The sequence below is a fragment of the Ciconia boyciana genome, chromosome 11 (genome assembly GCF_034638445.1).
Source record: "Ciconia boyciana chromosome 11, ASM3463844v1, whole genome shotgun sequence".
Lineage (NCBI taxonomy): Eukaryota > Metazoa > Chordata > Aves > Ciconiiformes > Ciconiidae > Ciconia > Ciconia boyciana.
In genome coordinates, this window is record NC_132944.1 from 15,404,817 (window position 1) to 15,417,616 (window position 12,800).

The following is a 12,800-nucleotide window of genomic DNA, read 5'->3' on the forward strand; positions in this document are numbered from 1 at the left end:
CCTCCTGGAAGGAGGACTGGGGGAAGAAGCTTTCACATGTTTGAACTTCACTTGGGGGAGTAGATTATAGCTTACTCCTGGGCTTAACACCTGCCTGCAAAGCATTAACAACCCCCCAACCAAAACTCTCTGCTTTCTTCTTCCTAGTTCTTATTAATCTCAGTTTTTATTAAGTCTATCACATCTCTACTACTGCTGCCTGGTGCCCTTGCTAGCTCCAATGAAGGGCGAAATGATAAAGCTTTGTGACCAAGTCCACGAACACAGAAATATTTCACCTAAACCTATAGTGCTATTATTGCTCTTAAGTAGAACAGGGCTATTTAAAAAAATAAAAAATATAAGCACATACATGGTGACCTTGCAGGGCTTGAGTGCTCTCTGAGAGTCAGGAGAAGTACATGAATCTCCAGCACCATCCATTACAGAAATCAAATCATTCCTCGCCTGTCTTTCTTAACAAAATCCACGATCGTAATGGTGCTGCCACCTCAGGGATTGCCCCAACATGGGAAGACTTCATGTTTCAATGACACAGGGAGGCTGGTTGACCCTTGGTGGGACTCCAAGAGGTGGTGACAATAAGCAAAAGGATGAAGTCCAGCACTGGGCAGCTGAGCTGTGGGTACGCAGGGAGCACCTGCCTGGGTTTGGGCCACGATGGCAGGATGCCGGATATCCATCAGGGATAAACAGAGATATTCCTTTTGTTTCAGCCTACGCAAAAGATCCAGGTGGAAAAGCACATACCCAGGGAAATCCTAGCTTGAGAATTTTTGTTGAACCAACGCTGTAAGCACATAAGTCTGGGGACAGACTTTTTAGTAGGGCCTGTTGTGATAAGACAAGGGGTAATGGTTTTAAACTAAAAGACAGTAGATTTAGACTAGATATAAGGAAGAAATTTTTTACAATGAGGGTGGTGAAACACTGGAACAGGTTGCCCAGAGAGGTGGTAGATGCCCCATCCCTGGAAACATCCAAGGCCAGGTTGGACGGGGCTTTGAGCAACCTGATCCAGTGGAAGATGTCCCTGCGCATTGCAGGGGGGTTGGACTAGATGACCTTTAAAGGTCCCTTCCAACCCAAACTATTCTATGACTCTATGATTCTATGAAGTAGAGAGAGCTGATGCATGCTACCTTACTGCAAATATCACCTGTCCTCCCCTCCTCTCCCTCTCCCCTCTCATAACCCTTGCTCAGTACTAGGGGCTGATGAAGGAGGTGCTCATGTCATTTCAGACACCCTTGGGTAACTGAGGCATCCCACGGGGTGGTCAGACACAACACAGGACCCAGAGGACACAGGTGCTGGATTTCCTGGAAAGACCAGCGAGCAGCCGGCTGCGCACCGCAGATCCGTACTGCCTCCGTATGGGCTGAGCATCTCCAAATGCAAACCGTGCCCAGGTACTGACCCTTTTATTTCTCTGCTAAGCCCAAGTCACAGAAAATGATGGGAAGCCCCTAGTGCAACGACCCAAGCATAACGCACAAGGATAATCCCTTTGGTTTTTAGGATTGAAGCCACTCGTGTGGGAACTGGCAGGCTTAGGGCTCTGGGTTTCTTAATGAACAAGAAAAAGCCCCAGCACATGCTGCAGCAGCTCATTTCTCAGCAGCAGGGGATGAAAACAGTAGCAACAGCATGTGAGCTCAGTATCTGCAAAAGGACATGTGCCTTGCAGAGATTATTTCTTAAACCGGACAACAGCCCCGTAGAACGCTCCACACAGGCCACCTCCTCTCATGCAAACAGCTCTCTTCCCTTGCCCAGCTGTTTGGGACTCCACACACAGAACATCTACTGCAAAATGCTGGGCAATGCACAATTTTGCCAGGCACCCTCATCACCGAGCTTTTAGCAGGTAAAGCCTCCACCAGTCAGGGCACGTCCTGCCCTGGCGCTTGTGGTCCATCAGGCAATATCTGAGCCAAAACTGGCTTGCAGAGAGCTTGCACCTCCTGGCATGGACTCTGTTGGCATGGACTCCATGCCTCCTGGCATGGACTTACCTGGCCTGGACTCTGTTACCCACTTGCTGCTTGTCCTTGGAAAAAACCCACGTTTCCCTTTCTGTGCCTCAGTTTCCCATTTTAGTGCTGTGGTACTTCATAACTATTTGCAAGCAGTTGGGACAGGTGGAGAATCCCTGGGTGAGGTCTTCTGGAGGCAGAGAAGGTTTTGATGAAGTTTGGACCAGACCAGAAAAGAACATTGGCAGTTTTGATTAAGTTAAAAACTGCAGAATCAAACTCATTATTAATATAGCTTTACGCCACTGCATGTTGTAAGGTGCTTTCTAAACCTGTCACTGCAATTTATCATGCTAGCAGTGTAATAAAATACAGCTATAAAATTTTGGATTAAACGTTCAAGGTCAATGGTCGACTTTCAACTTCCCAATCTCTTCCTTGCTGCTTTAGCAGATGCTCTATTAAGCAGTGACAAGCGCTGGGAGAAAGTTTCTTTGGAGAATAGACTCAGTTGTGGAGCATCTCCAGAATTAAATCTTCAGACATTTCATCCAATTACAAAACAATAAATAATAAATAACAAGAGTAATAAACACTGGCTGGCTTCAGGATAAGGCTTTTACTTCAGAAACGCTCTCATTTTTCTTGTGTTTGCAAAAGGTGGGTCTCTGCTCCTGTCTTTGCAAAACAGGCGGAAGGTGATTCCCTCATTTTAATAGAAATTTGGATCTGTAAGAACAGCACCCTGGAGATTTTGCAGGGAGTATTACAGCAGCGTATAGCGAGACTGAGACCAGACTCCACTGCACTACGTACTGAATAAAAACAATGTATGGTCCTGATGCAACTTAGCTTTTTATGTATTAAGGGGCAACACAAGCAGCACATATTTACATCTACAAACTGTACACAAACATGTGCAAGGCTCAGCTGCACAGCAACTGCAAAAGAAAGAGTGAGATTCTTCAAAATGAGGGAGAACAAAAGGTCAGATGTCTCCTGCTCTAGCCCCAGCTATTCAAGCTTATCAGCTGAAATGACTGTGTCAGGATGTGGTCTCTGAGTTTCACTCAGGTGACTTCTGTTATTTCATTACAATGATGAACGGAGCATTTTGGCCACACAGTGACCATAAAAAAACCTGAAAATGCAGATACTGTCCTAGGTATTCAATTATTCTCTCTATTTTGGCCCACGTGCCAGAAAGCCAGCTCATTGTTCAAACTCTAACAGTTGGCTATAATAAAAGACATTACTTCTTGCCATGATCCTTACCTCTCTTATAGCCCTAGAGGAGACCGTAACAGCTACAAGAACATTGTTGCTATTAAATTAGCAGCATCAGTATTTCTTATTTTTAGAATGTTTGGCTGCTTCCCCCGATGCTGAATAGGGCAACTAAATTACTAGCAAATTAATACTGCTTATCTTTTCTTTCCTGGGAGCTCAACTGCCTCCTGCTTTCCCTGGGTAATGGTTATCCCTGGGGACTCATTGGTGGCCTAGCTTGAAACGTGTCACCCTTAAAAATGGGAAAAGGGCAGCTCAGTTTGGTATCGTGAATGCGATGCAGGCACACGGCCCAAGTCAGGAGGCGTGAAGGCCAAAGGCTTTTGGTTTTGCAATTATATTATTTAAGATTGTCTCCTTGAACAAAACCCATCCCTACCCGTGAGGCAAGACCTTGGGAGCCTTGGTCTTGTGTTGGCATGGCAAAGTCCAAGGAGGCAGTTTGCAAAAGGAAACCCTGCCAAGGACATGCAGCAGCACGATGGGTGCTGCACACAACGATGCCCCACATTTTGACAATGTTGGTGTGTCCTTGTCACCCCCAGAGCCTGATACCTGGGAACTGAGCTGCAGCTGAAGAAACCTTTAGGGAAGGATGGTGGCATCTCCCCTGCTGCCTCATGGACAGATCCTGGTTCCTTTTCTTTACAACTGGCAAAGGCTCTCCTCCATAATACTTTTCTCATTTGGGGTAAGGAATGAGCTCTTCACCCATGACCAGAAAAAAAGTAGAAACATTGCAAAACAGAAATCCTTCTTTATCAGATTGACAGGGTTTCACCCTGCAGGATTTGGTCAGAGAAAAGCAATGTTCCCTTGTGCTCCTCACTCACTAACCTCCCGGTTTGCGCTCCGCAACTGGAAACATGGAATTGTTGAACATGAGCACTGCCAAGAACTACAAGTACCCTATCATAAAAGTCCAAGCTATCCACTTTACTGCACACTAATCTGTTTTACTACTTGTATTACAGTGACAGAATTGTTTTCTGCAACCTAGTTCAGATTAAGAAACTGGGGATAAGACACATTAAAACTTCTACAATATATATTGCCAGAGCCTCGGCTGGTATAAAACAGCTTCCTAGGGGAATTAAGCAAAAAGTGAAGGGCAGAAACAGTCTTGGCTGCTGATTTTTCAGTCTTAGTCTGAAAAACTGCTCTGGTGCTACTAGCCAAAGCCTCAGGTGGTCACTGTAAATCTGCATCCATGCTGTCAAAGTCAACAGAGCTACTCCAGTGAAGATTTGGGTTAGTTCATGCAAGCATTTTCAGAAAATACGCTTCATTTGCATTATTTACGAAATGCAAACATAAGCTCTGTTACACAGTAAGCAGCACAGCCTAAAAACAAGTCCCCACACCAACAAGCATGCCAAGGAAACAAGGGACTGTCTCCTGAGGATGTCTGCAAACAAAAGCTGTCATCAGTGAGAGCATCAGACCCTCCGCGCCCTGCCGAGGTGCCGGGCGGCACAGCTGCCCTGAGCTCCCGGGGACGGAGGAAGCCGAGCAGGGCGGCCGGTCAGTCCTTGCGTGGGACATCCCCGTGCTCGGCTGCCAGCCTCGCTGCCCTCAGTCCTGGCTCCGAGAGCCACGGCACAGCCTGGAGACGTGGCAGAGCACCGGGGAGGGGACAGCAACGCTACAGCCTTTCCCTGAAGCCGACTGAGCAGACAGCAGAGCCTGTGCACTCTTGAGGAAAGCTTTTGATCTACGTGGCCACCTTCCAAATCACAGCCATTTACTGCTGCTGGAGCAGGGAGAAGGGGTGGAGGTGAGATAAGTTTGGGGCTTTCCTTTTGTGGCTGTGATGCCCACACCTGACACCAGCAAACGCGCCACTGGGCCCCTCCAGCCCCCCAGGACACAGGGCCTGACACCTCACGTAGGAGATGCTCAGTGCACCCAGCGTTGTTCCTGCATGGTTGTAGCCCATCCACCCCTGCACCTCCATGCAGGCTGTGGCAGTTCTGCCTCTCCACTGATTTGGGAAAGGAAGGGAAGGAGTGGACAAGCCATGGCAATAATTACCTGGATAAGTAACTCCACTAGTTACTCGGGACTATGTTGAAAGCTTACTTTGGCATTTTTAGAATTTCTTCTTTTCAGAAAAGATTAGCAAAAATCCAATGCTAAACTATTTTCTAGTTTTTCAGCAAAGTAAATCAAACTTTGCCGCACAGGCATCCTAACAGGCACCGCAGCAGAGCAAGGATTCGGCAGCTCACAGGAACCGGCACCCCATTCCTTTAATGAGAATTTCCAAATCACTGAAGTCATTCATAAGTCAAACCAGTTCTGGCATTAAATGCCCAGTCAATCAAATTAGATGCATTAAATACGCTCTTGGGCACGTGTGTTTCATTTGTTCCATGTTCTGCAAACTCCCACCGCAGCCCCGTCTGCAGCCACTGAGCCAGTCTCAGCCTGGATCGCTGCAGAGACAGGGATGATCAAACAAGCACATAGATCTTATTCAAGAGCAGAGCAGAGGAAGGGAGAACTATTAAATGGACATAACTCTGAGAAACTGCAAGGCAAGTGGGAAGGTACAAAGGTACAATCGCCTGCAATTAAGTCTAACAGTGCCCAGTTGTATCATCCCCCATATTACTGTATAATAGCATAAGGGAGGGTAAAGTTAAAGCTCCTTGCAAAAAGGCAGGAGATGCTCAGTTAATTGGGATGAAAGTCCAGTACAACATCCCAGGTACAGAGCACACAGCACTGGCTTGAACACTTGGAGAGAAAGAGAAGAAAGTGGGTTGGAAGGTCTGCAGATGAGAGAAGGCAGAGGAGATCGGAGCAGCATTTCACCTGCTCCAGCGCCAGCTCGTCGGCCGTGACCTGCAGCCCAAGAGGCTCAAGCCCCCCATCTACACCCCTGTGAGCAACTTCAAGTGCTGCCAGGTGCAGGGTTAATCTGCAGAGCGTGTTTCTTGCTCGGTCATGGTCAGGCACGAAGCACCTCTTCCATACCAGAGGGTGGTGGGACACGTTTTTATTGGAAGACAAAGCAGAGCTGGCAACAACCCACAGAGGCAGCCAGGGAGCCCCCAGCCTACAGCACATTTTATTGCAGCGCATTTATTGCAGCTTTACAGGACAGGCAATGGGATATCGCTTCAGCACATGGCAGTCTGCAGAAGGGACATGATTTTTGGGGCCGCTTCATCAAGGTTTCCCCCCACCCCATGGCAGAGCAGGGTTTCCCACTGCTTCACTGTGGATGATGGTGGTTGAAATCATAAGAACATCATCATGGTGCCTTGAGCCCCAGCTAACATCTACCCAGGACTGAGTGCAATGGAAGAAACAGCATTTCCCCAGGAAGAAGGCTTGCACTGTATGATGCCCTGAGCTACCAGGAAGACAGAGAGAAGTGTGTTATGGACTCAGCCATCAGGGAAAGCAGCAGTCCCTGCTCTCCATGGGACACATTTAGCACACTCGCCTATACTAAAACCCCAACCACAGCCTTCCCAACAAGTGATGTCCTAATTTTAGTACCAGACCACGAAATTTACAGCAGCCTCCACTCATTCACATTATTTTGGTACCAAATATTAGCCATCTCTCTTTGACTTCCAAATCATGCAGCTTCCTAGACACTCATCTGTAGACAACTGAACACACCAAAGGCACGGGCTGCCTACTTTTCCTTTTTTTCCCACCCGCTTGCTTCAGAGACATTCCACATAATTTACCCTAGCCCTTTAAAATAGCATTTAAGCAGCATCTAAATGACAAGCGGTCCTTTCGCCTGCCTCCCCAGGGCAGTGTTTCCCTGCCCCACTGCAACCCATTCGCTCCTGTTCAGCCTACACAGAGCCCAACTGTTTCCTTTTCACTGCAGACTGCTTATTTATATTGCTGGGGCTGAGGCAACAGTGCTTTTCTCTGCATTTAATAACAAGCCCAGTGAAAATCTACCCAAAGCTGCAGCACCCCCCAGGGCTCGGGCTCAGGATCCCATCAGGGAGGCCAAGGGGGTGGCCTGGGACAACGGCACTGGCTTAAGTGGAGGATTTCTCTTTCTAAATCGCTGCTTGTGTTTTGCCCTCAAAGTGCTCCATTTGTGGGTTCTCAAATAGGAACTCAGCCCTTGCAGAGCTACTCTCCATGGGACCAAGCCTTTGCAGTGGGTTACAACAGAGTGGATTACAATAGGCTCTGATTCAAGCATCACTTCCACTTTACAAACCTTTACAAAGCATCTTTACTTTCATTACCAACTGCGCTCTCCAAAAAGCACTACAGTGCATTATTAAGGAAAAAAAATCCCTTTTTAAAAACAAAGAATATTTTCAGAATTGCTTTAATAGCCAGGATAAATATTGATGAAGTTTCCTGCAATTACAGAATGTGGTTCCTGTCTACCTCCCATCGCAGATTTAATCAAAGGCAGCCCAAGTTTTTCATTGAGTCATGAAAGAGGTATCAAAATCATAAAAAAAGAACAAAGTTATATGCACTGCTTTGCAACTGATAAGAACGATTGACTGTGGCGATTTCATTGCTGTAATTATAAGCTGCCACAATAAACAAGCAGCTACTTCGTTTATTGCTCTACTCCATGCTCACCTTTGGCTGAAACCCAGACCCAGCTATTTCACATCAGCCTGTTCTCAGGGCTTTTTCACTGATGCCACGGAAAGCTTTCATAGGTAGTCTTCTGATTTCTGGATAGGGCACCACCACTGCTACCCTCAGCAACATGCCAGCTCCAGCCCATCCTGGTACTTCCCAGACCCTTGGGTGCAAAGTTACCGACTTGTGTCAAAGCAAGGCAGGAGGATGCCAGTGTCTCTTCAAAACAGCTCGCCCATCCCCTCGCCACTCAGATACAAGGAGCAGGGCTGGCGCTGCCTGCCTTTGGGGGACAGAGGTGCTGTGTGACAGGGCCAAGGCCACGTTTTGTTTGTTTTGTCAGAGAAATCCCCCAATGCAGCCTGCAGCTGGCAGCGTGGCCAGGGAAGGGGATGCAGCAATGGGACACACCATGCAGCTCAGCCTCTGGTGCGCAGAGGATACTGCACCCCTTTATAAAGGCTTCCGTGTAACACAGCGCCCATATCAGTGAAATGAGCCCTACTTTGAAAAACAGCAAAGGTGCTGCAAACCCATCTGGAAATAAAGGGGATGTCAGCACCAAACTGGTCACAGACCACATTTTAAAAAACATTTGGAGTCCCCCATATGCACAAAGGCACCCAGAGGGGTCAAAAGACGCCTGCTGAACCCAGTGACAAATTCGGAAGGCACCAGACCTGTTTGAAAATCCCACCCAACACCAATTCACCTCCGAAAAACTGCCCCTTCACTCCTTCAGGCTCCACATATGACTTCTTTCCCTAAACGACATTGGGAACACCATCAGAAAATAAACCTGTTGATAGTGCCTGTGCAGATGGACACTGCTGCTTTCCCTGTACGCTAGCCCGGAGCGGAGATTTCTGGCTCATGTCTGCTTTTACAACACACCGCACCACAGGGGCTGGTGCAGGTTTACTCACCTGCACCATACGTCGTGGCCAACATGATCGAGGACACCCACGCGATCTCGCTATAGGACGTGCCAAAGAAATCCTGGATTTCTTTGAAGAAGATGGCTATGCCTTTGGGGAAGGCGTACGCGAAGCCGATAGAAACGAAAGCGCCGAAGACCACCACCCAGCCCCAGCCGCCGTCCGGCGGGCCAGGGGCTCGCCCCACATTGGCCGGGGGTGGCATGGCCGGGCTGTGCGAGCGGCCGCCCCGCTCTCCTCGGGAAGCCCTGAAAAACAAAGTGCAAAGGCACAGGGTCAGTCCCGGAGATGCTGCTCCCCCAGACTCCCGGTCCGCAGCGACAGCATCGCCCCAACGCAGCTTCGATCTAGGTATCCATTTCCGATGCCGCACCCCACCCCCGCTGTTCCGTGTTGCCAGTTAACGCAGAGTATCAGCTATATGTAACGGTGCCTCCCGGCACCCGCGCGGGGCCGGGGGAGAGCGGCACGGCGCCAGCAATGCCCCGTGGACGTGGGTAGGATGAGAAACGGCGGCTGCGACCCGCTGCACCGCCCCACTGGCGTGTGCCCAGCCCCCCCGCAGCCCCTCCGCAAGGCAGGCTGGGCCGCAGCCCCCGGACACGCGTGGGACCCCGCGCCCCCCCCGCGGCAGCACCCACCTGCGGGAGCGCGGCGCCGGCGCGGCCACTGAGCCCCCCCGCGGCGGCCGCGACGGGACGGGACGGGACGGGGCGGGGGAGCCGCCCGCACCGCCCCACGCGGGACCGGCCCGCCTCGGCCCGGCTCCCACCCCGCCCCGGCAGACGGGGACCAGGCCGAACCTGCTCCGCGTTGCACACGCCTTTCTGCTTTTCCCTTTCCCCCCGTGTTTCTCCTCGCCCCCCCAAGCCGAGGCGCTGCGGGAGGCGGCAGCAGCACCCAGCCACCCTCTGGGCGTTAATTAAACCATCCGCAGTTATTTAAGTGGAAATTATTTTGTTCTCCCTGTGTTTCCACCAGCATCCCAGCTCTTCTCTCCTCCTTACGAGGTCGCAGGCTGCTCTCCTGGCCCCGTACCACTGCATCGTTGCAGACGTGGGCAGTTGTCCGCCCGCTGTTGATGTTCACCGATTCGCTGGTTATTCGAGTTTTTCCATTGAAGTCCGTTTGGGGAAACGTTAGCGGGGTTTGCTCTTGCTGGAAAGTTGCCGTTTCGCTACCAGACATGCATCTTGCTCAACCTTGCCTCCCCCTGGCTTAAGTAGGAGCCCCGCGGGTCTCGGAGGGATTCAGCCACATGCCCTCCCGGCCCCAATTTTGGGGAAACGCACATGGAGCTGGCAGGGGGGTGTCCGCGCCCTGTCGCCTCCCGCTCTGCCTCCAGCCTCCCGGGAGAGGGAGACCTTCTTCCCTCCACGTGTGACCATGAAGGTTGGGGTATGATTTGGGCAGATTTTACGAATCATTTTTGCTAAAGACATTTTGCCTGCAAATCAGTTACACTACCTGCATTGCAAATATGGCCCTTTCTTCCCAGGTCCCCTAAGAAGAGCTTCCATTCCCCCTTGGCTTCTCTGTATTTTAAGGCTCAGACCAACTCTTCCCTCATCTCCCATAAAGCTGTATTTAGTCCGTTTTCAAAAAAGGCAACCTAACGCTCAAAAAAGTCACACTCATTAGGTGTGTGGAAACCAGCTGTTTTTAAAATCTGAATTTAAACACTGCTGCTGTTCACATTTTTATTTCCTCCTCTTCTTTTTGAGCCGAATGCCACCCACGTGGCAATGTCGCAGGGGGCAGTGGGCTTTCCCCATCCCACTCTGCCTGAGACGGGAGGTCCCTGCCTGCCCACACCCTCTGCATGGGGGTGCTGGGAGCCCTTCCCAGATAGTCCAGCAAAAAGCAAATCACTGCGCTTGCGAGGGGCTCTGTAAGGCTTTGCGGCTGTCCCGTCTCACACCCTTCTGGGCCTGTACGCAGCTCTTCTCTCCCCAAGGACATGGGGAGACAAAGCTTGCTGGTCCGGGATGGTGTTTCTTCTCTAATGTTGAATTAACAACACGATTTTAACAGCGGTACCACTTTTGGTTCAGGTACAAATACGTCAATCTCCAATGAAATGAGAAGGAGCTCCCCTCCTCCCTATTTCCACCCTCCCTCCAATGCTCCCAAAACAGACCCTGTGTTACTGTAAATCCCATTTTTCTACATACGCAATTAAGCAATAATGGAGAGGGGGAAAAAAATCAGTGCCTTGCCCAGTAATTTTCCTGGCACAGTTAATCTAGAGCTTTAAAGAGCTCCTTACAACACGCCTGTAAGATGTTTTATTACTACTATTTCTTTCTTCCTATAAAACTGAGTAAACTTAAAACGACCAGAAGACCTTTACTCTCAGGTGCAGGGTCACAGCGCGATGACCTAGAGAGTTTTGTTTTGGTACAGCCCAGACCCACTTTATGGGCCGTAAGGATACCTGCTTTTACTGCATCGCTCGTACCACGTACAGTCCTGCATGCACGACGGTTCAGCGTGCAGTGGCAGGCAATCTGCCATCGCAGGAGACAATTAAGGTCTCTCCATTATGAAAACGCTGTCTGCAGCTGAACAAGGGGATGCCCAAGGGGACAGAGCTGTTTTCTTCTGTTTTGCTACAGAGGGATGAGGGTTTGGATTATTGGAGGTTTTTTAATAAATAGGAATTAAGTCTGTTTCAGCAGCTGGTTTCTGTGTTTTGCCAAAAATAAAAAATTGGACCAAATCTAAATAAACACACCTGAAATTGAACTTGGGCACATCCTTAGCATCAGTGCAGAGGGTGGGGAGGGCAGATGGAAACCCCTGGGAGCAGAGGGATGAAGAAGCAGCTACAAATCCAGCCATGACCTCAGCTGGAAGATGGGACAGTTTCCTTTTGTGGAAATGCTAAATTTGGTGTAATGTTGAAGAATTTCCTCTGCAACAAACCCTGGCATGACACCTTCTGGGTAAATGTTCACACAAACTGTGGCAAACTCAAAACTAAAGCAGGAAACCAGTTGCAGCAGGAAATACTAGGGGGGAACCAATTATTTCTAAAGATGCCTGAAATCGATTAGTCTTTGCCCTTGCATCGCTGCTCTGAAGAGATGCTCACAAACAAAGCAACCCAGCCTGAGGGCAGAGGGAGGAACTGATAGCAGAAATCCTGGGCTCACGAGGTCAAAAAGGACTTCCTAGCAATCTGGGGAGACTTCTCATCTCACAGTAGCTGCCTGTGTGAGTGCTCCCCCTCCATTTCGGGAGCACAGCCCCCCCAGAGCCGGGCTCCGCTTACTCATCCACAGACAGCAGACGCTTCCTGGAGGGCAGGTTTTTTAATTTGTTGGCAAGCGGCAACAAAATTGATTAAAATTGCAAAATACCTTTTCAAATGACTCATTTCCCTGTCGCAGTCCTCCATGTAAATAAGTGACTGCTATTGTATTCCCAGCGCTCCACTCCAGAGCTGTTGAAAGAAGAGGGGCAAGGGGGGAAAAGGGGCCGGGAGCAAGGCAGAATCTGAAACTCTTCCTCCCTCCCCAAAAGGGCCCATTTTCCAATCTTTGCAAAGCTTTCCGTGACAGTTCCCATAGGAATTTTAAGTCATGATTTTTAAATCAAATGAACTAACGTCCTTCACTTATTGAAGTCCAAGGTTGGATAAACAGTATTGAAAATATAAGGTCACCAAAAAAAAGTGACTAGTGTTGACCACTTGAGTGGTTTTCTTTTCCTGAAAAAAAAAGGAAAAAAAAATCTGGGTCCCCTGAGAATGGAAAGCATTTATATTTATTCTCAGTGGACCACTTTGGTATTTGGAAATAATTTTGTTCAAAGCCTTTTATGCAAGGCATTTTATTGCAGCCAAAGGTAGGAGCTACAACTCTATAACCCCAACAGTGTTTTTCCTTCATTGAGTCTTTGAAAGTCAATTAAAGGCTTTAGAAATTGCTTCCATGTTAAAGAAAAAAATCCATTCCTAGCTCTGCTGCATCAAAACAGCATCGGGTAAGTGAGC

At 49.1% G+C, this 12,800-nt stretch overlaps 1 protein-coding gene across 1 annotated transcript in view; it reads right to left on the reverse strand.

The window, feature by feature from the left end:
• LOC140658026 (monocarboxylate transporter 2-like) overlaps window positions 1-9,497 on the reverse strand; it is a 28,199-nt gene extending 18,702 nt beyond the window's left edge. Inside the window, exons 1-2 of the mRNA XM_072875896.1 lie at window positions 9,442-9,497; window positions 8,789-9,048 (exon numbers count right to left, since the gene is read on the reverse strand). Of these exons, the coding sequence (XP_072731997.1) occupies window positions 8,789-9,005 (217 nt within the window). The 5' untranslated portion in view covers window positions 9,006-9,048; window positions 9,442-9,497. The remainder of the gene's footprint in view (window positions 1-8,788; window positions 9,049-9,441) is intronic.
• Window positions 9,498-12,800: the final 3,303 nt, after the last annotated feature.